General features: G+C 42.5%; 1 protein-coding gene across 6 annotated transcripts in view; it reads left to right on the plus strand.

Annotated features, from left to right (window-relative positions):
- The first annotated feature begins 1270 nt into the window (after positions 1-1270).
- LOC310848685 (uncharacterized protein) overlaps positions 1271-27481 on the plus strand; it is a 144941-nt gene continuing 118730 nt past the window's right edge. For 4 of the 6 annotated variants that reach the window (XM_083748107.1, XM_083748108.1, XM_083748109.1 and 1 more), the window contains exons 1-2: positions 1271-1490; positions 17285-17378. In XM_083748107.1, coding sequence (XP_083604233.1) covers positions 1479-1490; positions 17285-17378 — 106 coding nt within the window. In that variant the 5' untranslated portion in view covers positions 1271-1478. Of the gene's footprint in view, positions 1491-17284; positions 17379-22496; positions 22582-27481 lie in introns of all 6 variants that reach the window. The other 2 variants (XR_014566502.1, XM_083748112.1) reach the window with 2 other exon arrangements.

The raw sequence follows: 27481 nt of genomic DNA on the forward strand, positions 1-27481 counted from the left end.
CAAAACTGCTATGAGCCTCAGGAGGGAAGTTTCTGTTGTCAACAATGGAAGCTTTCCTCCCAAGCAGTAGCAGCCAGTAGGAGTGGTGCAGGTGGGGCTGCTTTGCTGACCTGCCTTCCCAGTGCTGCACATCACTGTTGCTTACCAAAAGGGGGAGAGGAAAAGCAGCAGGAGCCTATGGTGGTCCTTGTCCAGCAGAGGAGCCAATCTGATGTTCGCTCACTGTGCCCACACTATGTACACACCACACTGGCTTTCCACTGACTTACCCCTCTCCTTCTCCTTCTCAGGAAGTGGCAGCACTGCACAGCACTGGCAAAGCAGGTCAGTTTACACAGACCCACCCACACTGCCCAACTGGCTGCTACTACTCCCAAGGCTAAGAACACTCTGTGTATGATATTTGACAGGAACATAGTGTAGGGGACTATGTGCCACAGTCTTGATTGCCACCACTTCCCTTATGGTGCTTTGTAAGTTTGAGAAGGCTCACATATCTACAAGTTTAGCATTTTGTAAACTGCGACTCAGCTGCCTTGCTCTCCTAAGAAACTCCATCTGTTCTCCCTCGCTTGCCCTGCATGCCTGGAATAGCTCGAGGAGCCACCTTTCATCACCTTCAAATCCTAGCTCAAAAACTGCCTTTTACAGCAAAGCCTTTGGCTTAACCTCTTCGTCCTCATCTCCAGCTGAAGCAAAGCCTGAGCACACCAGACTGCACTTGCTCTTTTACATCCCTGGTTCCAGCTGACTCTCCTTTCCTCATCATTTCTCTGTCTCCTTGTTGAAATAGAAATTGTAAGGTTTTCGGGGCTGGGACCCACCTTTATGAAATTCTGATAAAAAGAACCATATAGACTGATGACACCATAATAATAAAAATTATTAATACTGGGCCTACTGAAAGGAGGAACACATTGCAGATGTGTCTTTGCTACTCTAATGGTGCACTCGCTCGTACACACTGTTGGGTGTTTCTCTCTTTCTTACAGAGTGTTCGCCTGACAAGAAAAATATACCTTAAACTTGTTGTTCTGTAGCTCACAGGTGAAGATGAAATCAACCTGAAATATATAGAAGATGCTCTGAAAAGAAAACAATTTCACCAGCACAGGGAAGGGGAAGAATGTTAATAGTCCCTAGAAACATTTGGAACGATAAATAGAGGAAGAGAACAGATAAGGGTAGCTGGGAAAGTGTTTCTATTTTAGAAAAAAAAGTTGCACATTCTTATCAACCACCCACCACATACTATAATTTAAAAGTTGTTGACTACACAGTATTTCTTTTACAGGCATAAAACACTGTTGTGTGTTGTCCCAAAATACCTTGATTAGCAGTTGGCAGTTGAGCCAGGGGAGGGACCCCTGCATTTAGACAGGCAATTTACAAACTCCCCAAAGTCACTCTGAAGAGACAAGGACAAGAGGATTAACAGAGCAATTTTGTCTACTCAGAAGTAGGTGCCACTGAGTTCGATGGATATCCAGGTAAGTGGATATAGGATTGCATCTTTAGCAAAAGAAAGGGAAGATTAACCTTCAGGGGAAAAGACTGTTGAAACAGTGAATGTGGTCTCCATCACCACTGATCTCCTCCGCCCCTTTTAGGTTTTTTGATACGGTGTGTCAAATTTAGCCATTTAGGTGGCAGGAGATTTCTCAAGACACTTGTGTCGTCCGTTCTGCCAGTGCACTTCAGTGAGAAAGTGACAGCTACAGCTGGAAAGAAGATGATGGCTTAATATTGCGTGTGTGCAACAGACTTCCCCTTCCCTAATTTGAAAACATATTGTATAAAAAGAAAAAGAAGGTGCACGCTTGTACTGTGTAGCTGCACTAGGCAACACCCATCCGTCTGGAGCCACACAATCTGATTTGATATAATTAAGAAAAGAAGATCTGGGGATATGCCTGCAAAATATGCACAGAGTTATTTTAGCAGAGTGACTAAAAGACAGAGCTTAAAAATAGGGAGCTTCTCTGGCCAAATCTTGCCTCTGTAGCTAGAGATGGGCAAATCTCTAGCTGTCATTTTCTGTTTCTCTTCCCCGCCCCCCATTTCTTAAATTCACTTCTTGCATCCCTCCCCCCTTGTAGAAATAGAGCTTGCTGGAACAAGTGCAGAAAAGTTGAAGGAACATGAGCATGGAGTTGGACCAACTTCTCTATAAGAAAAAGTTACAGCATTTGAAGTTTTTCAGTTTAAAAAGGCAAATAAAGGGGAATGTTATTTGGCAGAATGAGTTTTTGGTGGAAGGCGAAGTTCAGCAGAATGGAAAGAGTGCTGCCTGCAACAGACACAGAGCAGGGCAGGAAATGAATCCCTAACACACACACACACACACACACACACACACACCCCAGTATCTCATGCAACTTTGCAAACAGGATGCTGCACTAGAGAGGGCTTACAGCTCATCCACCAGGGCTCTTATTATGTTCTTATTTGGGATTGTCCTGCTCATGATTTTGGTTCTGCTTTTGAATATTAATTAAAAAGAGAAAGGCAGGAAGCGAGCATTCCCACTCTCTCCATTTCTTTCTTTGTTTTGTCTGTCTGTCGTCTCTTTTGATTTGTCTGTTCATGTGCAGAATTTTAAGAAGTCATAATATATTATCACTGATTAGACAAAGAAGTTGCAGTGAATGTAGGTCTGTTTGATCAAGCATCTGTACTTTGATCGCCTAGTTAAACATAAAAGAAATCTAGCCTACAATTTACATAACATCATTATATAAAAAAAGACACAATCATTGGATGCAACTAAGGAACAAACATTGCCTCTTGTATGAATCTGGCATCTGAAGGTGGTAATTAATGGATTATTTCCACCCATGTGTGACTTTCTTTAACCCCTTTGTCAATGGTCAGTTGTACCAGGAGCTTCCTTCCACAATATTGCTCTTATTACAGTACCGCCAGAGATAGGGACCAATGGGGCTTAGGGATGACAGAGAATTCAGATGAAAATGAAAAGGGTAGCAAAAATTGCTGTGGTTTGCATGTTTCTCTGTGGTCAGGATCAGGAACAGAAACAAGTCAAGCGGATATGATTGGTGTTCATTCACATTGTTTTGGGGGTTTTTTTAAACTCCACAAATGATATGTAATTAATGACCTTTTTTACATTGCTTTGATAATATTCATTTCAATATAAAGGAAATATGTAACTTGCGTAAATAGTTATGTAATTTATGTATGGATGTAATGTTAAAGGTAAAGGACCCGTGGGTGGTTAAGTCCAAGCAAAGACAACTATGGGGTGCGGTGCTCATCTCACTTTTCAGGCCGAGGAAGTCAGCGTTTGTCCACAGACAGCTTTCCAGGTCATGTGGCCAGCATGACGAAACCACTTCTGGTGCAATGGAAATGCTCTGTATGTAGCTTAAGCTAAATAATAGGGAGACAAATAATGTAGCATTTGATGAACTACAGACTGCAATGGAAATCACTGCCTTCTTACATCCTTAGATGAGTCATATGCTGTGTACAATTTTTGAAAGATACCAGAGATATAAAATGAAGTAACTATGTCCTGGAGGTATCAGAAATTCATATTGGAAAAGTAAAATTGCTGGGGGGTTTTCCTGACCTGGCGTGGCACCTTTAATAGTTATATGTCAAGCTGAAATTCAGCAGATGTCTCTCTATGTTTTGAAAGCATCACCTCAGCTTTGGGCTGTCAAGCAGTGAGGAGAGCCCCCTCCCTCTTAGCTTCAGATTGGTCCCCTTGTCCTAGTTTGAATAGATGGAGAGAGTTTTGGATTCACAACAATGGAGATTCTTGGGTGACTTTGGGCCCATCACAATCTCTTTGTCAAATCTACCTCATAAGACTGTTATTGTGAGGATAAAGGAAGGGGGAGAACCATGTATACCATACCAATCTCCTTTGATGAAGGGTGATATATAAATGTAATAAATAAATCAATAAACAGCCTTTGCATTTACCTCTCTTGATATATCTCTGACATGAAAAGGGGTTCAGTTGGTCAGCAAGAAAGGTCTTTTCTGTAGCAGCATCCTGGTTGTGGAATTCCTTCCAAAAGAAGGTGAGACTAGCCCATCCCTGATGATGTTGGCAACCAATGAAAACATATTTATTCCACATAGCTTTTAAAATATATAAATAAAAGATTTAACTCTGTTCCTTTTGAATTTAAGGTTTTAGTTGTTGTTTTTAATTTGAGGGTAATTTTCTTGGTTTTGCTCTTATATGTAAACCTTTTTGAGCTAAGGCTGTTAACAAGCTATAATAATTTATAAAATATAAATAATACACACTGTCTTTCACTCGTGGTATTCCTTTTGCAGTCAGACAATGGCCTTTTACAGTGGAAACTCATGGAATACAAAAGTGGAAACTCATTGATACAAAGGAATAAGAACACATTGAAATCTGGGATGGGAACAACCATTTGCCTACAATAAAACTTTTTCGAAATGACTAACATTTCATTTTCATGTATTTTTCCCACCACCTCCCCTTTTAGTTTTTACAAAGAGTTTTACAGGAAAGGTCCTAATGAAAATGCAATAAAGAAGAGGCCACTGCTATCTAAAAGATTTCATATGAGGCCAGCTTGCGAGATTAATGTACCCGCCTGCAGCTAATGCATTACTCTCACTAGCTTGCCAGAGATGAAACGTCATGTACGGCAACTCGTATTTTATTGCTTTTAATTTGTATCCCATTTTTGGAGCGAACAGTGAATCAGTGTCCCTACTTTAGGCCCTTATGGTTGTGATTCTTCACTAGCATAGTTCCATCTTCAACAGACAAGCCCAATTACATCTCTGAGGGTGAAGGAATGGCTGCTGCAGGAAGGAGTGATGAAAGGTATGCCTTAATGTAAAGAAACCCCCAATTTCCTTGGCCTGTTGTAAGTGGGCTTTTGACCCAGAATTCTGGGTACAGGTTACATTGAAGGCGAAAGTCCCATTAATTGGTTTCATCTTTCCACCTGGTAGTGTCTGAGGCAAAATGGCATCATAGCTATGATGACTGTGCATAAGTTAAATGAATGGCTGCATGGTCAACCAGCATCGCTGTAGTGCTGAGAAGCAGGCCCCTATGTCCTGTTTGTCTAAGCTATGTCTGTCCTTCTGTATCCAGGCCTTTTTGGGTAAAAATGGTCCTTGTCTTTTGTCTGACGGCCCCTACTTTGATGGAGATTGGGGATGTACTGTGCTGGTAGTAGTAGTAGTAGTAGTAGTAGTAGTAGTAGTAATTTAGATACTGCTCATTACCCAAAGATCCCAGGGTGGTATGCAAGACCAAAAAAAACACACAAAACACATAATTTGCATAGCATAATAATAGAAGACAATAAAAAAATCACGGGGGGGGGATCATAATAGCAGGCTCCTCACATTTAAAAGGCCATAGTTTGTTTAATGGTTGAAGGCCATTTTTGGAGTGAACAGTGAATCAATGGGTTAGTGTATTAATGGGTGTCAGGGTTTCAGGGACAGAGAGCGAGGGGGAGGGGTCCCAGGGCGATGAGGAAGAGGACGACGACGACCCGAGGTTGTCAGTGAGTCCGTCAAGTGAATCCGAGGATTCCCAAAAGGGAGCCCCCCTGGTCAGGCCAAGGGGCAGTAGAGAGGGAAGCAGTCAGAAGCAGGGGAACGAAGAGGGAATCCCCAGTGGGGGTTGGAGATCGGGACCGGCCTCTCCGTCGGAACGGAGTGAAGGGGGTGGAGTTGCCAGTGTGTCAGAAAGAGCAGAACAGGAAGCAGAGAGGGGAAGGAGTTCGGAGCAGAACGTCCTGCCGGAAGGGGAGGAGTGTAGTACCGAGAGTAGCGTAACGGTCGAAAGGAAGGTCAGAGGCAACGTACGCGCGCCAAGTTCAAATGTGGAGGCGCGCGGAAATGAGGAGAGCCCCTGAGGAGGAGCCTGGTCCCAAAGCACGAAGGAGGGGGGAGCAGGCGTCAGAAGACTCAGCCTCGGGGGAGTCCCGAAGGGAGGGAGCACAGGGGGGCAGGAAGACCCTGCGGAAAAGGAAGGAGAGGAAAAGGTGGAGCAGTACAAGCCTCTTAAGCTGGTGCAGGGGCGGGACTGACTCAGAGGGGACTTCAAACATCTAAGGGTAACAGATGCTGAGCCACGGAGCTTGGATGTAACGACAACAATGTTCTTCAATAAAGCCTTTTGTATATAACTTGGACTGGACTTTGGTCTCTTGTGAGCTGGGACCTCGGGTGGCTCTGACAATGGGGGAGGAAATTATTGGGGTCTATGAGTCTAGTGGTGCAGCAATAAAACTGCTAGCACCTTTGCAAAGGTAAGTAGAGTCTGGCATGGTTTCAGATTGGATGGGAAACAGTGTATTGTGATTCCTGCATTGGACTAGACACTCACGGTATCTTCCAACTCTACAATTCTATGATTTTATAATTAGGATGAGGCAAGGTGTACAACGATTTCCACAAAGAAATGGTTCCTCAGCCCCTTAGCATTTTTCAGTGCCATTAGGATATTGGGAGCATATGAGCTCCTGTCTTCCTTAACTCATGAGTTTTGGTGATGCCATTTACTATTTGGTTGGACAGGTGGTTTGTTGGCAAGATTTCGACTCAATTTTACAACCATCTTTACAGTATGCTCTACAAAAGAAAATAACAGTGGATTTTTTTTTTACATTTATACATCTTCTATAATGGAATTCAAGGCAGCGTATGCAGAGACCCAAACAGCCACCTTAATGCTCTAGACCTGCTTAGCTTCAGCAGTGTGGGGGCCTCAGACCACACCCCAGGACCACATTTATTCTAATATGCAAATTACAAAGAGCTTCCAAATGAAAACCGTCCAGGAGAAAGCTATAATACAGATAAGTAAGGAAGCTCCTCTTTTGTTCTAGTGTGGATTATTAATTTTCAGTAAGCTCTGAATTAGGAGTCGTTCCCCAGTGCCTTCCCTGCTATTTCTCAGAGTGATACTTATTAGGAAAGGCAATTTATCAGATGCTTTCAAAAACTGCTGCTCTTGTATTCTGTCTGAAGTAAGGATAATTTGTGAAAAGTACTGCATGGCTCCGACTCTAGGTATGCTGTGTGTATGTGCACACTGAATTGGCCCCACTGGTTGTATTAGAATTTATTCAGAATAGAACTCATCATTATTTCCTTTCTCTGCAACATTGTTTCTGAGCCCAAAAAGTGTGACAATTGTTTCTTATGCTTAAGTGTGTGTGTGTGTGTGTGTGGAATTCAGTTTTATAATTCTTATTCATGTATTCATTCCTGGAAATGAACCTTTGCAGTCGAAGTGAGAACTACTGGTAAATATTATGTGTATATTTAGTTCCATCGGTAAATCTTATCTTGCAACATGAAATGAAATGGCTGCAACTCTGCAATAAGTATCATATGCCTTCACTGGCACTCCTCTATCTAGCTCAGCATCATCTACATTGTAGATTCTACATTAACTGGCAGCAGCTATCCAGGGTTTCAAGCAGAAGTTTCTCCCAGCCCTAGGTGGATATGCTGGGGACTGAACAAGAAACCTTCGGCATGCAAAGCAGATGTTCTGCCACTGAGCTATGGCCCTTCACTACAAAGGTACAAGGCATGTTTTGTTGATTTATCAGTATGTTTTCGATTGTTATTACTATGTTGTTGTTGCTGCTGCTGCTGTTGTTGCCATTGCCCTCCTTTCACAATGATGCTCCAGAGCAGGTTACAACAATTTAAAAATAGAATAGTAAAACAGTAAAAGTGGATTACTATCAAGAGAATGAAGTGTTTCCTAAAACATGTGTTTCCGATGTCAAAGGGCAGGCAGGGTAAAGCCATGTGTCTTCAGCATATGGTGAAAAGTACAAACCCAGCGAGTAAGCTGACTGCTGCACTTTGGGCTAGCTGAAGTTTCTGAGCCATCTTCAAAGGCAGCTCTCTGTACAGTGGGTTGCAATAACCCAGTCTGGAAATTAGCAGGTCTTGGAGTACAGCGGCCAAGTCTTCTATGTTCAAAAAAGGCCATAGCTGATCAGTGCTGAGTTGAAGCCCCATTGAGATTGGCTGCAGTCTTCCTTTGCAGCACAGTTTGAGTTCAAGCCTTGCAAGAGGGTGAAAGGAGCCAAGGCCTTAAAAGCCCTCACTCTGGGGCCATTTTGCCCCACTCGTCCATCCTTGGGTTAGAGCTTCACTGAGCTGTTAGGGTTGCTGAGTGACAGGACCAAAAATGTTTTTTTCTTCTTCTTATCAGTCTTAATTGGTACCTTGGTTGGTGAGTTTTTGGTTTGTTTGTTTTTTGCCTTTCCATCTGTGAACTTATGTCAGGCATTGACAAGCTTTCTAAACTGTGAGTGGAAATGGCACAGGGCAGGATCACCATGGCAAAGAACGGCTCCCTAAAAGGGTCCTGGGAGGAGAATTGGCCATGGCATGCCCAAAGTTCAGGTTGGGGACTCTGTCTAGCTGAAGTCTCTTATTGTGGTTGCTCAGTTAAACCCTGGATGCTTGGCTTGCAGCACACCAGGGTTCAAAGTTGAGCTACTCCCAGGAAAAGGCTTAGGCAGTTCCAAATGATGACAAAATGTAATTATATCAGCAGGGGCTGAACAAAATGAGAAAAATGATCCTTGCCTCTTTGCCATGCCAACCCCACATATGCTGCTGGCCAATAAAGATATGGCCTGATTATACCCATCACCTGGTCTTGGTTATTTCACCATTCTCAGGGGACCACAAAATGCATGTACTTGGACAATTTGCCAGCACCTACTTCCCATTGAAATCAATGGGACATGTTAGCCATGCCGTCTGACTAATTTCAGTGGAATGTAAGTACAGTGATGTTTCTGTGGATATGGGTCAACATATTTGGTGTTCAACAACTAACACAAAACATTTGTGAAGATAATGCTAAACTTCAGATATGAACAGATGGCTTAAAGTGTGATGATTTGATCCTTACATCAAATTTAGGAGGCAGAAAGACTGTCCTGGGTTCTCTCCATAGATTGAGAGTTCCTATGCCAGATGTTTTAATAACATCCTCTAAATAAAGCCTTTTAAATGGGTCTGGATGAAAGAAATTGATTCACCGAGGTTTAAAAGGTTGAAGACACAAAAAAAGTTAAAGCCTTTTAAAGCAAGAGGATTAAGAAGGCTGCTTGTTGACTCTTTGGAAGATGATGGGGAAAATAATTTTGCACCATGCTTCATCTGGAATCGCAGAGAAAATATAATGAAGCTTTATCAATGCAATGCAGATTCTAAGAATGAATTGAGAACTTTAAAAAGTAGCTTGTTGACATTAGCAGGCAAAACTAAGAAAGAGCTTTTAGGTGAACAAAACACATTTTCTATGCTGAAGTCTATAGCAGTCTTCACTAACCTAGTGTCCCTCAAATGTTTTGGTCTACAACTCCCACCCAGCCAAAGCTACTGCCAGGAGTTTGACTCAAGGCCCCAATGCTTTCATTCTGCTCTTGGGTGAATTAATTACTAAAGCATGTCACAAAGCAATGACTTACAAACTGTGATCTAAGAAACTCTTGTCGTTTGTTGGAGGCTTCTCAGGGGTTCCTCAGTGAGAACATTTCCTGAAAGATAGCCAGCCCACCACTAGTGATTTTTCCCTACAATGTATAGCCACAAGAGAAGCCCTGCCCACCCATTGACCAGTTTCTAATGCTGTCTGCCTCCCAAACAGCTCTCTTGTTGCTTGACTCCTTGTTCTCTGGCCTTGTGTTGCTGGTCAGCTTCTTCACAGCGCCTTCCCAGCTCTGATGGACTACTCTACTACTCAGCCAGAAGACTGGGAATGAGGCACCACAGAGCATGGAGAACCAATGTGATATCTACCAGAGGCCACTGAACTACACCTCCTAGCATCCCTTAGCCACGTCATTAGTGGCTTATGGGAGCTGTATTCTCACAGTCTCTGGAGGACACTATGTTGGCTACTCCTGCCCTATTATCTTTAAGTTTCTGGTTGTATGTGGGTTTCTGACAGACTTAGTTTGTCACTGATAGGTAGGAAGAATAGTAATTGACAATGATACTTAATATTTACATAGCACTTTTCCTATAATTTATTAAATAAATCCTTAACAACAAAAGTTTTCTGGGAGGTGACAGAGAACCAGATGCAAGTCAGATGTACATGTGACTTGACATGTGCAGTAGCAACATCCATATTCATGCCTAAGTGTTGTTGATGTATCATCTAAAGATCATGGAACTCAAAAATGTGTGCCACTAAAATGCAGTGCTAGGAACAGCCCAGAGAGCATATCTGTGTGACAGTAATTGTGTTCCTATCTTGCTTCTTATGCTGGATTGTATTAAAATTCCCCACAGCTTCAAACATGGTGTCTGTTCTCTTATCATAGTGTCAAGGGAGAAGGGACCCTGTTACTATATCTGGAGAAAAATAGAATATTAGCAACCTTCCCAGCAAGGAGAGGAAAAAGAAGTGAAATTAACAAGACTGAAGAGTGGTGCTAGCTGCTGGGTATCAATATGGCTGCTTAAGCATCCCTTTGAGGCTCTTGGCAAAGCAGATCATGAGGCATGTGGGGTATAGCTATGTGGGTGCTCAGAATAAGCACCATTCCATATATATTAATATATTGATTGTGTTGCATAGCCCTGCTTCAAAGTGACACCTGTTAATTCCTTAGTAGGTACTGTTCGCAAACTGGGTAGTCTTGAAGTGAATATGCCCTGTTCAGGAAAAATATGCTTTTAAAAATCTAAGCCAAGAGTGCTTTGAATTTAGTCTCTGCTCCTAAATAAGCTCAGGCCATTCCAAGATGTCCCTGCTACCTTTCTTTCCCCTTCCCCCCCCCCCCCAGAAACTACTTTCAAGCAGCAGTGGTGAGTAGGTGGCAAGGAGGCAAGCTATTTCTTTTGTCTTCACTGGGTCTGAAAACCATACCAGCCATAGGCCTTGAACACAAAGATTAATGGGAAATATAATTTGCTAGCATTTAAGACTGGGGACGCAAACATGACAGGCTACAATGTGCATGTAGAAGATCCCAGCATATACCCCTTCAAAAATCCATAATGAATTGCTCTTCCTACCCAGTTCCTATTCAATTCCTGTTTGCACTGGCTTGACTTCTCTTACACTGAACATGCCCCCTCAGGAATGCCCCAGTTTCACTGGATAGCAGGATTTAACGCCCATGCTTCTTCACATTTTGAACAGAGGAAAGGCACAATGGTGACTCTGCTCTGGCCAAATCCCAGGTGTACCCAAATTGATTTGGGTTTGGCGTTTGGGATTTGGTGGGCCAGTCCTGGTTAGTAGACTCCCTCTCAGTCCTCAGATCTTTCAACCACCAATCAGCTGTAGAATCTCTGGGATACTACATGTTTCCTCAGAAATAATTCCAGCCCTGACTTTGCTGCCCAAGCACTAGGATACTATCAGTGTGATTCAGAGTCCTCTTTGCTAGGCAGGCATGATTTAAATGGATGCCCCTTTCAAACTGTAGGCAGTGCATGGAGGGCAGCTAACTCACTGCCCAGCTGCTGCTCTTGCATGTCATTTGAGGTAGGAAGAACAGTCCTGCCCTTGCCAGAAGGGTTATCACTTGGTGCTGGCAGGGGCACAGATGGACTGGCGTTGTACCTTGCTGCATACTACAGCCTCTGACACCCCCCTCCATGCATTCAGCCTCCATGCACCCCCCTCCCCAATATGTGTTGAATACCCTCCCTGGTGAAATGTGTCCGTCTCAGCTTTTAATTTCAAAACATCCCTGCACACCCAGGCATTTGCAGACTGAAAGGCTGTTGCTAGCAACCTTGAAATTATTATATTACTTTCTTGTTTGCTGCCCTGGGCTCCTTTGGGATAAAAGGCAGGATAGAAATTTAATTAATAATAGTTTTTAATAATGCTGTTATTTCAAGCCACCTCATTACTTGGGTGCAGGGATTCCCCCCCCCCCCAGTTTAACGACAACACCTCCAAATTAGGCAGTGGCATTCAAACCAAAATACATTATACATACCAAGGTCTCACACCATTAATAGCTTCCAAAAGATGATATTCAAATACATTGATTGCTACTGTGTTGATGATGAGAGGCCTGCAGCCAATGCTTAAGTTTCATCCTGTCTCTCTATGAGCATATACCAGAAGGCTAGCTTGAGGCTTGATCCCGTGTATATTTGCAGTCATTCTACTGAGACAAGTGGGGTTTTCTTCCATGTGCCCAGGAACACAGCATGACTCATTCATCTCCACAATTCTCCTGGGAAGGGGAAAGGAAAAGTCACAGAAGAATCCTACCCCCACATCCCATCCTTGGCATTGTGGCTAGCTTTGCAAATAAGACCATGTCTCATTTCATTTTCATTTACATATTGATTTCACAATGGGGGGCAAGGCACTTTGGACCCCCCCAAAAGTTCTTAAAGGAGTGGTAACATCATATGCAATGTCACACATGCCATGCCAGCACATCATGTGGCTCCAGCCCCCTCAAAAGCAGGGGCTAGCCAGTGCCTCTGTTTCACATCTATATACCGATTATTGCAATCAATAAAACTTCAATGTGGTTTCCAAAAAAAATTTAAAACAATAAAGTCTAAAAGCAAATATGTAAAACATTCAAAAATAAATAAAACCAACAGCAAGCTAAAACCAGGTTAAAACACATGACAGCTTCTGCATATCTCGATAGGCTTGCCTATGCAAAAGTATTTTTAGTTGGCACCCGAAAATATACCACTTTAACAGTGATGGGACCCCTCCAAAAAGAACCCTAGGAAGTTTGTCCCAGACCTACAATGCCCTGCACCCTTAACAAGCTACAGTTTCCAGGATTCATTGGGGGGGGGGGGACACAAGACTGTTTTAAGTGCTACAACAGTCCTGTCAGTATATGGTGGTGTGACCTAAGTTGTTTGTCATTTACTTTAGTAGCAGCTGCTCTCAAGTGTGAGCAAACCATGAAGTCTTGATGAATAAGAGTGTGCAACAAAGCTTCTTCTCCCTTTGCTTTCTGGAGAGAGCATGAGGTGTGTAAAGGTTGCCATCATGGGTGCAGGCAGGCCTTACTAAACTGAATGTGTCCTGCTTCTCTGTAAAGGATCAGACTGAAATTGAGACTTGTTCTTTTTGGCTCTTGCACATATGCACATATCACACTCCCATTTCAAGTTGTCTCCTAGGGAATGAGATGTGCACTGTTCACAGCAAAGTTTCTCCACTACAAGCACAATGCAACATAAGAGTGCTGTCTGCTCTTGGGCATTTACTTCTGCTTGTACAGCAGCAAACAAATGGTTAACATTCTGAGTGGAAAAACACTGAAGTTATTAAAAGATTTTCTTATAAGAATTATTCAAAAATGAGATCTATTGTAAAATGTAAGGATTAATTTATTAATCAGAGCTTTCTGAACTCTCGCATTAAGCAGCTTTGTTATGCTAATTCCCTTATAAATGAATAATGGACTTATCCTCCCATTATTGCCTATCATTTAAAAAGACCCCATTTAGAAAATGAAGATGTCCTTTTCGCTTGCAAATTATTATACGTTTTAGGGCACAAGTTTGTTTTAAATGAATACTAGAAAATACTCCCTGCCTGCCTTCCCCATCATTCATATTCATCAATCATTGTTCTAATCAGATTTGTCTGATCTTGAGCATTTATCAGAGACAAACCTTCTATGCTAATTAAACACAAGAGAAGGAAGAACTGTGTCTTAGCCAATTTCTTTCTGATAAATTCCCTTCAAGTAAAAGGTTGCCTAGGCAGACATGCAACGGTGGGAAAAGATTGACAGCCTGCTCTCTTCCAAAGACTAGCTGTACCGGCATGCAAGAGTATATGATGGTGCATGCTGAAAGCTTCACCACATCATGATTTGACATTTATATTAATTAATTAATTCGATGTTGTTGCTTCTTTGTTTTTTTAAGCCATGCTTCATCCTGACAGATTCAAGTGTGCTGTCCAATAATGCAATGCTATGGCCCCATCTGCACTATACATTTGAAGTAGTATTATAACACTTTAAATAGTCATGGCTTTCCTCAAAGGATCCTGAGAAAGGTTTCTTGTTAAGGGTGCTGGGATTTTTCTAGGAACCCCTGTGTTTCCTAAATTCCCAGCGTTCCCTGGCACTGAGGGATTGATCATTAAACCAACCTGGAAATTGTAGCTCTGTGAAGAGCTGTTAAGTACCCTTAACAGGCTGTGGTTGCCAGAATTCTTTGAGGGAGCCATGACTGGACTTCTTGTAAGTAGGAAGGCATGTTAAGTATAATTTTTTTAATTGACTGAAATGGAGACTGACAGTGTATATTGCTGAAAAGGTTTAACAAGGGGAAATTCCACTGTATACTACATGGTCTTTGAGCTCTTTGATGGGTTGATAATTGTTATTGTTCTCTGCTAGCTAACATGTGAGTGTTTAACCTTAGATCACATGGGAGGCTATTGAAGTACAAATTTGCCATCTTGGAAGTGTGGTGGCTTGGGTCCTTTGTTCCCAGGCTCTGTGTGAGTAAGGATGTAATGAAGCTCTCCAGGAGCACATAACTTCAGGCTTTAAGGAGAGAGAGAGAAATGTCTTTTCTTATAGGTCTGTTTGGAATTATATTTTATTTCTAAGATGCTGAGCCTGTGCTGGGCAGCACAAAATCTTGTATGGAATTATTTGGATGTATCTTTAATGTTTTTGTTCTGTTTTGAAGGAAGTTCTGCAAGCCAAGTTTTGAACAATCTTATGGGTTTAATGGACAATATAGTGGACAATGTTTCATTTCAGAAAGGAGTCAGTTTTTCTGCATTCAGTCACTTCAAGCTGCATGATATTAATATCTGCAGTAAGGCAGGCAGGTCGGGGCTGGCTGAGGATAGTGGAACAAGACTCCATTTGTCCTAATGAACCAGCTTCCACTACAGCGACACCTGTAAAAGTACCTATGGGCTTGTAACTTGGCTGTTCTACCAGACACAACATTTTTGTCAGCCAGCAGTTCAGTGGGGGAGCAATATATATGGTTGGTGTGATTTGTGCAATTTTGACTGCTTCAAAAAGTGCTATCCCACTGTGGGGCATTGCAGCAGCTAAGCATACAACCCCTACATGGCAGTTCCAGTTCATGCAGATGACATCTCTGCAAGGCTGTAGCTCAGTTGTCATTAGCACCCTACTTGTGGTCCTGAAATACACCTATGGGAGCCACTGGTAAGGATGAACCACCACCCTGCGTAATTGACAGTGGTTTTTCTTAAGCTGAGCATTAAATTCTGAACCATCCCCAGTGGATATTGTTCCAACATGTAAAAATAACAAACAAAAACCCTGCAAGAAACAATGTCTCAAAGCATATTGATTCTCTTTCCTATTCCCCCCCCCCCAATTCTGTATATCTAAAGATACGTGTGGCTTTATTTATGCATTTTCTGAGTGACAGTTTTGTTTGATTTTGCTTTCCACCTAGCTGTATTTCCACCTGCAGGACGCAGAGCGTTGGCACTGTTTGAATGTCTGACCTCTTTCTGGCTGATGCAGCAGAAAACTGATTTGAGCTGGCAAAGCAATAAAGGCAAACAAAATAAACTCACATTCTTGGCCTGTTTTGCAAGAATTCAAACTTAACTAGTATTTTAAACGGGCTGTTCTTTTTTAAAAAAACAACAACAAAACTCTGTCTTCTTCTGAAAAATGAAGCAGTAGCAGTTGTCACCGCTTTTCATGATTTCTGTCTTGCAATACTTTAAGCTTAACTGGTATTTTACACTGACCCTTCTTTAAAAAAGCAAAGCAAAACTCTGGCTTTTTCTGATAAATGAAACAGCAGCAGTTGTCGCCACTTTTCATGACTTTTGTCAGAAGAAGTAAAACTGCACTGTGCTTTAATACTACCAATATTCTCCCCACCCCACCCCCGCTGCCTCACCATTACAAACGATGCCTGACCTGCATTGTATTTCAAGCCTTTCACTCACATAGTTCATCTCATTTTTATTTCTCTCAGTGGAGTGAAATCACAGTATTTTAGGGAAGACAAGACAGCATAATTATCATGCTATGAAAACAGTTCATTTATTGAGACAGAGATGAAAGATGAGATGGACAAACCCGAGGAAAGATTCTTTGCACACATTAGTGGTGTCAGCTGCTAACTGCTATTCCACTCATAAATGAATTTTCAATGGCACTGAGGTTTTTTTTTATTAAGTAATGCTGTCAAAGGTTTTTTTCAGAGTGTGAAAGGTGCTTTTTAAATAAATGTGTTCATTTTGGCCTATCTTTGGGTTGTAAATCAAACACTCTATTAAATTTTACTCACTACCTGCTGAAGAGCACCAACTGAAGATGAATCTTCACTTCCAATATGTTTTGTCTACTATCACACTCAACATTTTTAATAAGCAAATCATGCACTGCAACCTATTGGGGAGGCTGCTGTCTGAAAATACATCCTAATGCCAAGCATTAGACTTCAGAACTAAAAATGCTTGGGTTCTTAATGCACTTTTTTTTTTAAAAAAAGTTATTAGCTTGATTATTCTAAGAGAATATAAGGATTTAAAAAGTATAAGAAGAGTCCTAATGGATCAGACTAAATGCCCCCCTAGACCAGGGAGGAAGAACCTGTGGCCCTACAGATGTCATTGGATTACAATTCCCATTGGCCCCAGCCATCAGGGGCAGTCTTCAGGGATGAAGGGAGTTGTTGTCCAACAACATCTAGAGGATTACAGGTTGTCTTTCTTGTCCAAGAGGGCAGCCACATACCTCTGGAAAACCTAGAAGCAAGATATAAAGGCAATAGATCTCCATCACTGTTTATCTTATACCAGCTTGGTAAACATATCCTCCATGAATTTGCCTAATCCTCTTTTAAAGCCACTGTGCCATCACAGCAACCTGAGAGGAAATTCCATATTTTAAAGCTGAATGCACATTACACACTTAAAAAGCATGCCCATCATTCTTTTACACAATTTGGATTGAAGATTGGGGTGAATGTATCAAAACACAATATTTCATAATAAACTATGGGATAAATATGGACAGCGGCTAACGCTGTTTCTTCAACAGGCCAACTAAACCAGGTAATAGTAACCGATGGGCATAGAACCCTCTGTGAGTTAAGGATTTTCCCTGCATGTGAAGACAGGTTCTGAGCAGATTAGACTAACAGTGGGTCGAATGGCGAAGAAGGTGTTTTCTGCACATGGTGTAGAGGGAAGTGAAGGGCAGATGGGGCTCATCAACCTGAGACGGTAGCTCATCCAGGAGAAGGAAAACTTTGATCCTAAACCTCTTGTGCTTTGTAGGATATCTTCAGAAGGAGAAAAGACGAAGGAGTAAACCCTACACAAATCTGGAGCGGAGTCACTAAGATGGTTGGGTGGCAACTCCTGCAGCCAAGTAGGTACCAAACATATTGCTCTGCTTTCCTGTGGGCCAGATCAGCAAGGCCGAAAGTGGGGTCTTGTCATCTGGACAGCCCAGGACCTTCACACATACAGAGCTCAGGCTTGCGCCCCATGGAGGTCATGTCAGTCCTACTAATGCAGTAGTTTGACTTCAACCCTGGAGGCACATTCCATTGTCTTTCGAGAGAGAGATATGTCAGCAGCATGACTACCCTCACATGCAGTTGGAGTAGACTCGATGTAGACTAAACAGAAGTGTGTATGCAGCTCTAGACTGTGTTCTCTGAAAGTGTTTGTCCATTTTCCTGCCTTGAATCTCATTGGAAGAAACAAAATTCACGGAATATGGGAGACAGGAAGAGAAATTTGCCCCTTTTACTGGCATCACATACTGACAGCATGCACAGAAAACCATTCAATTCATTCTGTTTCCTGGTACAGTGATACCTCTGGTTATGGATGTAATTCATTTCGGGGTGCCGTACACACCCCGAAAAATCCGTAACTAGAGGCACCGCTTCTGCGCACACACGTGTCGTGATAGAGTTCTTCTGTGCATGCACGCAGCACACAGAGACCCTCTGCGCATGCGCGAGCAGTGAAACCTGGAAGTATACACTTCCGGGTTTGCCACAGCTGTAACCCAAAGATTCCGTAACCCGGAGATTACGAAACACGAAATAACGCTGCCTTTTATTTTATTTTACAGCAAGAAACTCTGCTCTTCCAAATTCTTACAAACTGTCTCTGGCTGTTGTAGACTTCTTGTGTACCTTTCTCCCTCTTGATGGTTAGAAAGCCTGTCAAAATCTTTCTGTTCTGCCAGGTTTTTATCTGCTGCTAGTTTTTAAACTGATGCCCTGATGCTGTTTTTACAGCTAGTGTACTGTTATGTTGTTTAGTTAACAAAAGCTGGGGAATCTAGCATGCGTTTTTTATCTTGATTCCTGACTGCTAGATTGAGCCACTTTGATTGTCTAGTTATATGCACACCGTGTGTGTGTGTGAGAGAGAGAGAGAGAGAGAGAGAGAGAGAGAGAGAGAGATTATTTACTATATTGCTTGATATGCTTGATGCCCTTCAAAGCCCTCAGAGTACACCTTGCTTAAAAGGTAGAAGGAGCCCTGACCATTAGGTCCAGTCGTGAGTGACTCTCATCTCGCTTTATTGGCCGAGGGAGCTGGTGTAAAGCTCCTAGGTCATGTGGCCAGCATGACTAAGCCACTTCTGGTGAACCAGAGCAGTGCACAGAAATGCCGTTTACCTTCCCGCCAGAGCGGTACCTATTTATCTACTTGCACTTTGTCATGCTTTTGAACTGCTAGATTGGCAGGAGCAGGGACCGAACAACGGGAGCTCACCCCGTCACAGGGATTCAAACCACCGACCTTCTGATCGGCAAATCCTATGCTCTGTGGTTTAACCCACAGCACCACCCGCGTCCCACACCTTGCTTTTGTTGTTGTTCTTTAGTTGTTTAGTCGTGTCTGACTCTTTGTGACCCCATGGACCAGAGCACGCCAGGCACTTCTGTCTTCCACTGCCTCCCACAGTTTGGTCAAACTCATGTTGGTAGCTTTGAGAACACTATCCAACCATCTCGTCCTCTGTCGTCCCCTTCTCCTTGTGCCCTCCATCTTTCCCAACATCAGGGTCTTTTCCAGGGAGTCTTCTCTTCTCATGAGGTGGCCAAAGTATTGGAGCCTCAGCTTCACGATCTGTCCTTCCAGTGAGCACTCAGGGCTGATTTCCTTAAGAATGGATAGTTTTGATCTTCTTGCAGTCCAACACCTTGCTTAGGGGGTTAGAATACATAAAACAGAGGCAGCCACTATGGTGCCTACCTGTCAGGGGCAGGCGGGATGATGAAGAGTGGTGGGAGGCTCCTGCCCAAGAGAAGAAAAAGACACAGAAGAAGAAGACTTAGATCCTAGGTCATGGTGGTGGGATACTGAAGAGCAGTCTGGGATGAGTGGGGAGATGCTAGAAGCAGGAGGTTTGAGCAATCAAGTGGGGGTGGGGGGACATCTGCAGAAGGAAGGCCTTCCAGGACAGGGTTAGAGGCTGAGATTCACAGTGCAAGTGCAGATGCAGACAGAGAGGAGTCAGCAGTTGCCCTTGCTACCCAGCAGCAGGACAGTTTCTGTCCTGCTGGCTCTCCCCCCTCTGTCCTGACACCCTGCTCAAGGAGAGTCCTGCACATTGCTTGGCTAGAAAGGCCCAGAGGAGGAGCCCAGCCCCTTAACACAGCCTTTGCCTGCTTGGGAGTGATTCAGAGTGAGAGGCTAGAGAGGAAAGGACAAACCAGAGGGCTCTACTATGTCATTATTTTCTGTTACTAAAAAGCTAATTGCATTCCATGCCTCCTGTGCTTCCCTGTCCTGTTGTTGACCGGGACATGCTTCAAAGCTCCTTGACCCTTCCAGAGGTTTGCTGGACTACAACTCCCATCACCCCCAACTATGGACTATGCTGGCTAGGGCTGATGGGAGTTGCAGTCCAGCAATATCTGCAGGACAGTGTCTTGGTTACCCCTGAGTTCACACTTATGGTAGACCCTTTCTGAGTATCTCAGGAGTGAGCGTGGGCTGCTACTATCCTTGCAATGAGGTACTACTCTTCTGGAGATACTGTTCTAGAAGATGTTCTTCTGCATGGGGCTTGTCTACATGGTGCAATCTGAAACCTCACAAATCATGACTGCTGTGCATATACACCTCACAAGGAGGTACCTCTATCCACATGGAACCTGCACATGAGCACTGGCCATAAATGTGAACCTCTTCATAGTATTTTCAGGATGTTACCTGTTAAGAGAAGCAGGATGTTACTCACTCTCAGTTCCTTTATTTTTGTGGGATCCATGTGATAGCATTGAAAGTCCAGCCAAGAAAAAAATGTCTTCAACTAGCCAATAAAACTGAGATGCTAGTTCCTTCTATTCATTCTGTTGAATAGCAAGCTTTTGATTTTCAGTTTCAAGCTGTTACTCCTTGCTGTTAAAATGTTAGGTATTTTGTCTTCACGAACACTAAAATTAGGGTATGCCGTGTAGAATCTGCAGAGAAACCATCAGATATATTTGTAAATACTTCAAATGAAATTCAGTGTTGCAAATATTTTGAAATGGATTCAAACAGATCACCACTAGGTTATGTTACGGCAGATGAAATTCTTTTAATTACATGGTCTACTGTTGGGATTTGAAAAGTATTAGGAATATCAAGCTTGCCATAAATAATCCATTGCATGTCTATAGTGTCTCACACCTTTTAAGTGCTGAAAAAATTAGCTAATTAATACAACAGCCCCTCTAACTCTAGTTTGGTGTGAAAGGCCACAATGAAAGACTCTGCCAACACATAGGCTAAATCCATCAGGCATATGCTTTGTACTGGTGTTAACTAGATGCTAGACAACAGATACCAAGGAAATGAGTGGGAAATTTGCAAGTGAGTGTGGATAACAGAAGCGGCTTAAGCAATAAATGGGTTAGAAAGCAAAGTTTCTGCAAAATGTTCATTATTGCTCACTGTTCTAGTCTAAACACCCCACTAGCTGGATAACCTGTATGGGCACTCTCAGTGGTTATTGTTTTATCCACTACGACCATTGGACTCACTATTGGTCTCGTCCACTCAATCTGCTGGAACCTGTCTTTGTACACAGGGGAAGACCCTAACTCACTAAGGCTTTGAGACGCTTGGCTTGCCAATCAAAGTCATTCCTGGAGTGTGACTGCTGTCACATACTGGCAGCTTCTAGGAGCCTTTGGTGAAGAAGAAGAAGAGGAGGAGGAGGAGGAGGAGGAGGAGGAGGAGGAGGAGCTTGGATTTGATATCCCGCTTTATCACTAATGCAGGTGGCGCTGTGGTCTAAACCACTGAGTCTAGGGCTTGCCGATCAGAAGGTTGGCGGTTCAAATCCCCTCAACGGGGTGAGCTCCCATTTCTCGGTCCCAGCTCCTGCCAACATAGCAGTACAAAAGCATGTCAGAGTGCAAGTAAATAAATAGGTACTGCTCCAGCAGGAAGGTAAATGGTGTTTCTGTGCACTGCTCTAGTTTCGCCAGAAGCAGCTTAGTCACTTCAGCAAACTGTCTGTGGACAAATGTCAGCTCCCTTGGCCAGTAAAACAAGATGAGCGCCGCAACCCCAGAGTCATTTGCGATTGGGCTTAACTGTCAGGGGTCCTTTACCTTTACCTTTTATCACTACCCTAAGGAGTATCAAAGCGGCTAACAATCTTCTTTCCCTTTCTCCCCCACAACAAATACTCTGTGAGGTGAGTGAGGCTGAGAGAAATGTGACTAGCCCAAGGTCACCCAGCAGCTGCATGTGGAGGAGCGGGGCCACAAACCTGGTTTACCAGATTATGAGTCTACCGCTCTTAACCACCACACCACACTGGTTCTGAGAGCTGAGTGCAGGGTGTGGACCAAAGGTGGACAAAAAGAAGGAGCACAACACGTCCCCCACCAATTACTGCCTTTCCCCTAATGCCCCATGCACCTCATGTATGTCTTTCATTTCTACTTAAAAACAGGGGGGTAGGTTGCATAACGCTGACTAAAAATAAGCGCTAGATATTTTGTTCACAATCTACAGAAAAAGGTACTCTACAACTAAAATAAGAAAAAAGTTTATTTTGTTTTATTTTTAAAAGAACCAAATGGAATAGCAAACATTTATTTGACCTGCTGAAATCACATGCAGCTGAAGACTGCAAGTTATGCTAATAGAATATTCCTTGTAGCTGGAAAGAAGAAAGTGCACTTACCTGACCCCTGGATTTTTACATTTTTCCATTATGTAGATTGACTGTTTTGATGGGCTCAGGTGAATGTTGATATCTGGGTCTCAAGGTGGGAATGAATCTGATTGTCTGTGAATTGGTAGAGAAATGAATATGAGCAATTGCCGGTTACAGTATTGGCACTACATTAGCTGCAGATCAAATAAAGCTTTGAAGCAGCTAATCATTTTCGGAGTGGCCATCGAATATTGATAAAGCCGAAATGCTCAAGAGCCAAAAGGAGAAAAAGTGAGATAGAAAAGCAATAATAAAAAGGCCTCTCTGATCAGTATCATTTTTTATTGTTCTGCTCAGAGATGAAATGAAATAAACTGTGCAGCAGAACAGACAAAAGGAAGAGCCACTCACACATCATCAGCAAACTCAGGTTCCTTGAAAGGTAAACTGTGTCCGATTTTATAAGAAGATCTTCCACATTCTTATTATTACCAGCACCAATGATATATAGGAAGCTTTGATTTTAACAACCCATGTTTCTATGGTCTCTCACACAGCACTGGATTGGGCACAAGGGTCCTTGCTCAAGGGGCTGTTACCTCAGTGAACTGTAGAAATGGGGCCACTTAAGCTTGGTTTGAGGAACTTAAATGGATGAAATTGCCAGTCTATAAGTGTGCTGGAAAATTACAGTGCATGCACAATTCTTCACTGTGGCAAATTACGGCTGCATCTCTGGTTTCATGTGTGTGCTTGACACATGCCCACTTAAAGCAAAGCTGGAGAGCTCCAAACTGAGGTAAGATTGAAGTGTGTAGGAGACTAACAGACAGAAACAGTCTGCAGCTGGCTGCCCAACAGGTTCCAGTGACAAGATAAGCTATTGGGTGCCAGGAGGGCTCTTCACAGGATTGTCTGGAGGAATGGACTTTACAGGATCCATTTTAGAGGGCAACAGCTGTGTTTCATCTGGGATATAAGGTTTCAGGTGGTCCTGAAGGTACCCTGAGCCTAAGTCATTCAGGACTTAATAAATTAGGACAAGGACATTCAGCCTGGCTCAGACGTAGATAGGCAACCAGTGCAAATGTTTTAAACAGTGGTGCCACATGCTGTGTATCTTGTAATTATTTGTATGGTTTAAATAGATTTTATATGTATAGAGTTTTACTTCTAACAATGTTTAACTGTTTTAAAATTATTGTTTTTTCTATGTTTTTAGCAATTCTGTGTAAGCCACCTTGAGTCCCCTTGTGGTGTGTGTGTGTGTGTGTGTGTGTGTGTGTGTGATAATAATGTGCCCTCATCAGCAATCTGGCTGCACCAGTTGGAGCTTCTGAACCAGGCCCAAGGGCAACTCCACATAGAACAGATTGGTTTTTAAATGTTTCCTCATCCCCCTTACCTGTTTTATGTAACAACTTGCCTGATAAGGAGTTCTGGAAGATCGCATCATTGTGAGATTTGGGTTGCTCCCAGTAAAGGTATCACCAAGCTATGGATTTTTTAAAAATTATTTTTAATGTGTCTCAGATTTTATCAAGGAGGAAAAGTGTGTCGACTACCCTAGGTTTGGGAAATACTGACATATTTCCTGAATATGGAATAATGTAATGTAATGGTAATGAATTGCTGTGCACTGGAGCACCTTCCAAGCTTTGTATCTTTCATCACATCCCTTTCTGTGCTCAGTAATCCCTAAACTTACATAATGCAGAGAAAATGGCATTCAAAGTGGTCTTTATGAACGTTTTTTGTGTTTCATGGCTTGAAGATAAGAGTTTCTGTCTGCTGTAGAAAATCTCTGTCAACAGAATCTGCTTGATCAAAGCATCCGTTGTCAGTTATTAGTAGAAGGAGTGAAAATCCACGATACTGTGATGATCTTCAGCATTTTTCAGCTTGCCATTTTATTTTATTCCCCCCACCCCATTTTTATGCTTTCCAAATTGTAACAATAGTTTAACATTTCAGCTCATGATTTTGTCATATATCTGGAGGAGAGCAGGGAAAGGAAATGTTTTTCTTTCTCGCCTTTGGAGAATAATTGAGTCTTTTCTCCTGCAACACATTTTGACTTGCTTGCACAGTTCTTCATCAGTCCTGGTCTCCTAACTCCGATTTGTATGAATCATTAGCCATTATAGTTAAATGGGCTTCCATTGAGCCTCTCTGGTGAGTAAAACCACTGTCGTGTGCAGGACAATAGCTAATACATGATAAGGAAAGCTTCCCAATCTACTAAAAAGAGGAAACTAATCCACACTTAAATTGTATAAGGAAATAGCTCCTTGAAGGTATAATTGACAGTATGCAGTGGAATAGCCTTGCATTTTCCTTCCCTTCAGCTAATCCCCAACAGTGTTTCTTATATCCTTCATGAATTCTCTCATTTTAGAGTGAACTGTGTGATGCTCCCCCTTTGGCATGACCCACCTCCAGAGTTGGAGATGCCCCAAAGGCGTGTTAACTTGGAGTGAGGTGCCATGGCCATGTCCAAAGGATTGTGGAACAAGCACTCTGTTGAACTTCCAATATATGGAAGCTCCTCCCTCCTGTGCCAAAAGCAGCAGCAGCAGGAGCTCAACAACAACAACAACTGACCTTTTCACTCCACTTTGGTCGTTTTCAGGTGCAGTTTCTGTTTTCACTGATAAATGGAGACTGGTCATGAAATTTTCAGCACAGCACTAGTCTGATCTATTAGCAAAGCCATGTTTTGCTCATGCATTTCTTCTTTCCTTACCTTCTACAATTTCGGGTGTTACAACAACATGCTCATGTACAACAATCTTTCCTTCTCCTTCCCCCCCTCCAGATTCCGCAGCTGTATAAGCTTTGCCAGAACCAACTGTTCCCTAGACACACTGATGCAGGAACCAAGGATGTCTGTTTGTCCCTGTCAACATGGCTCTTATGGCTCCAAGAGAAATGTGTGGCCTTCTCCAAGTGCTCTGGCTGGGCTGAAACAGGCACCCATGCTCAGTCTGTGATGCTGCCGGCAAGTATCTATGCCCTCATGTCTGGCAGTGGCACTTTGATGAGTGTCAATGCTTTGAAGTTCTTCATTTTAGAAATGGCTGCTGTTATTGTTGCTCCTAGTCCTGTTTTCCACTCTATGCAGATGCTACATTTGAACAGAACAGGCCTCAGAGGCCAGTTGCCCTTAGGATATGATACACTGACTGTAACACAAGCAGGAGGGATGGGGTGAGATGAGAAATGTGAAACTAATGGTGACATAGTAAGCTCCTGTCAGATCAAAGTTGGCGGGTGGTTGCCCTTAGGAAAAGGATGCATGCTAGCAAATGGTGCATTTTGCAAAAGTGTTGGTTGAAAAATAGTGTGAAGCAAGCAAGTGTAAAACAGTGTATTTTGCAAATGTGTTGAGTACAAAAAAATAGCATGAAGCAAAGAAATAGCAAAATTAGGGATGCTGGATAATTGATACAGGAGCTTTGCTTAAAGAAGGGAAATCAGTTATCTTTGCTTTCAGCCTTTCCCAGGTGAATGGAAACATAAACATTAACAACCTAATTCATAGCCATAAATATAGTGCACTTTACATTAGTATACATTTCTTTTTTCCCTTTCCCTTTTCCCCTTTTTGCATATTACCTGGTTGGAGAACTGCATTACAAAATTCAGATAATGTGGTGTTTGAGGGAATAGCTGTGTTTCGGTTCACATTCATGCGAATTATGTAAGTTCATCTTCAGATGTGAACTGACTCAAATGTATCCCCCATTCCTATTCTCGCCATTTTCCCTCTTCCAGGGAGTAACATTCAAGGAAGGTGTGAGCATGCAAATCATCTGGTAAACATTAGGGGCACATGGACCAGCATGGCCCCACCCTGCCTGTTCCACTCCTGGCCTTCCAAAGTTGAGAGGGCAAGTGTGAAGGGGATTTCTAACTGCATTCAGCTGAATGGGCTGAGAATCCTTTACACTCAACCAGGAAAGTCAGGGGTGGCACAGACAGGCCGATGGATGTGCACCCCTACACACTTTGTGCCATTGTGCCTTTCTTTAAAAAATGCCTGAACAGGGTTGTTGCCTTCCTTAATGTTCTAACTAAATAATGATTTTGACTAAACATCAGGAAGAACTTTCTGACACTAAGAGCTGTTCGACAGTGGAACAGACTTCCATGAGAAGTGGTGGCCTATCCTTCCTTGGACGTTTTTAAGCAGACAGTGAATGGCCATCTATCATGGATGCTTTAGTTGGGATTCCAACATTGCATTGGGTTGGACTCAGGGTTACTTCCAACTGTACAATTCTATGATTCTAGGAATGGTTTGCGGATTGTTGTTGTTTTTTGTGGTGACTTCCCAGTAGCTGAAATGTCTTTGACTGATATGTCCAATAAAATAAAATAAAATAAAATAAAATAAAATAAAATAAAATGAAGACTAGTCCTAGTCATTGCCTGTGGGGCTTTATCAGCTGCTTGCAAACATAATCAAAATTAGGCAGCAGGGAAGACTCCCACACCCTCCCCTCTAATATAATCTATGAGTTGAATAAACAGCCAGTGTGCTGACAAAACCTGTTTCTTTCTAACCTTTAAATGCTGATAAGTATTTTATATTCTGAAAAGTATAGAACTACCAAAAGAGATTAAATCAGAAAGAATATAAATAAATGTTCTGTACAGTGTTTTCAGTGTGCTGGGAAATTGGCAAATATACTCGGAGAAATGGTTGCATCAAATGAAAAATGGCATTTGTTAAAAAGGTTCGTGCCACAAAATAAAAGAGGGGAAATGCTGACAACATTAGTCTGAAGCTAAATTTATTATTTCCACAGATATAAGATATACTTCTAGCCCCTTGAGTCTGACCAGTGCTGAACCTTATCAGACATACTAGAGATAGATGAATTACCCCATAAACACACCAGCATTTGTAATCGAAATAAAAATTCCAGACATCTGAACTTTTCTGTATTTACTGGATAGGCTTAACATTAATACATTGCTTCTCACTTCTACCACAAATCTCCAGAGCAAATCAGCTTGAAATTAATGGAACTTGTACAAATACCAAAGTTGCTTCAACCCCTTAGCACCCCAATTAATTCTGGCACAGTTTCACCTGCCTTCTACCACTGACCCTCTAGCTTCTTGGCTGGGCCAGCTGTTTTCTACCTCCCAGTCTTGTTCCACAGGTTCCTGTTTTGTTCTATTATGTGGAGCTATTTGATTTCACCTTTTCCACAGAGCAGCTTGGTTCCCAGTAGCCCATCAACTTGAGGTGGTGGCTCACTTCAAATAGTAGTTTCAGTAATGAAGCAATTTGCTGGTCCTTTACTATCCATTATGTGCAGTTGCTGGTC

This window comes from Podarcis gaigeae (genome assembly GCF_964106915.1).
Source record: "Podarcis gaigeae genome assembly, chromosome: 7".
NCBI classification, from domain to species: Eukaryota; Metazoa; Chordata; class Lepidosauria; order Squamata; family Lacertidae; genus Podarcis; species Podarcis gaigeae.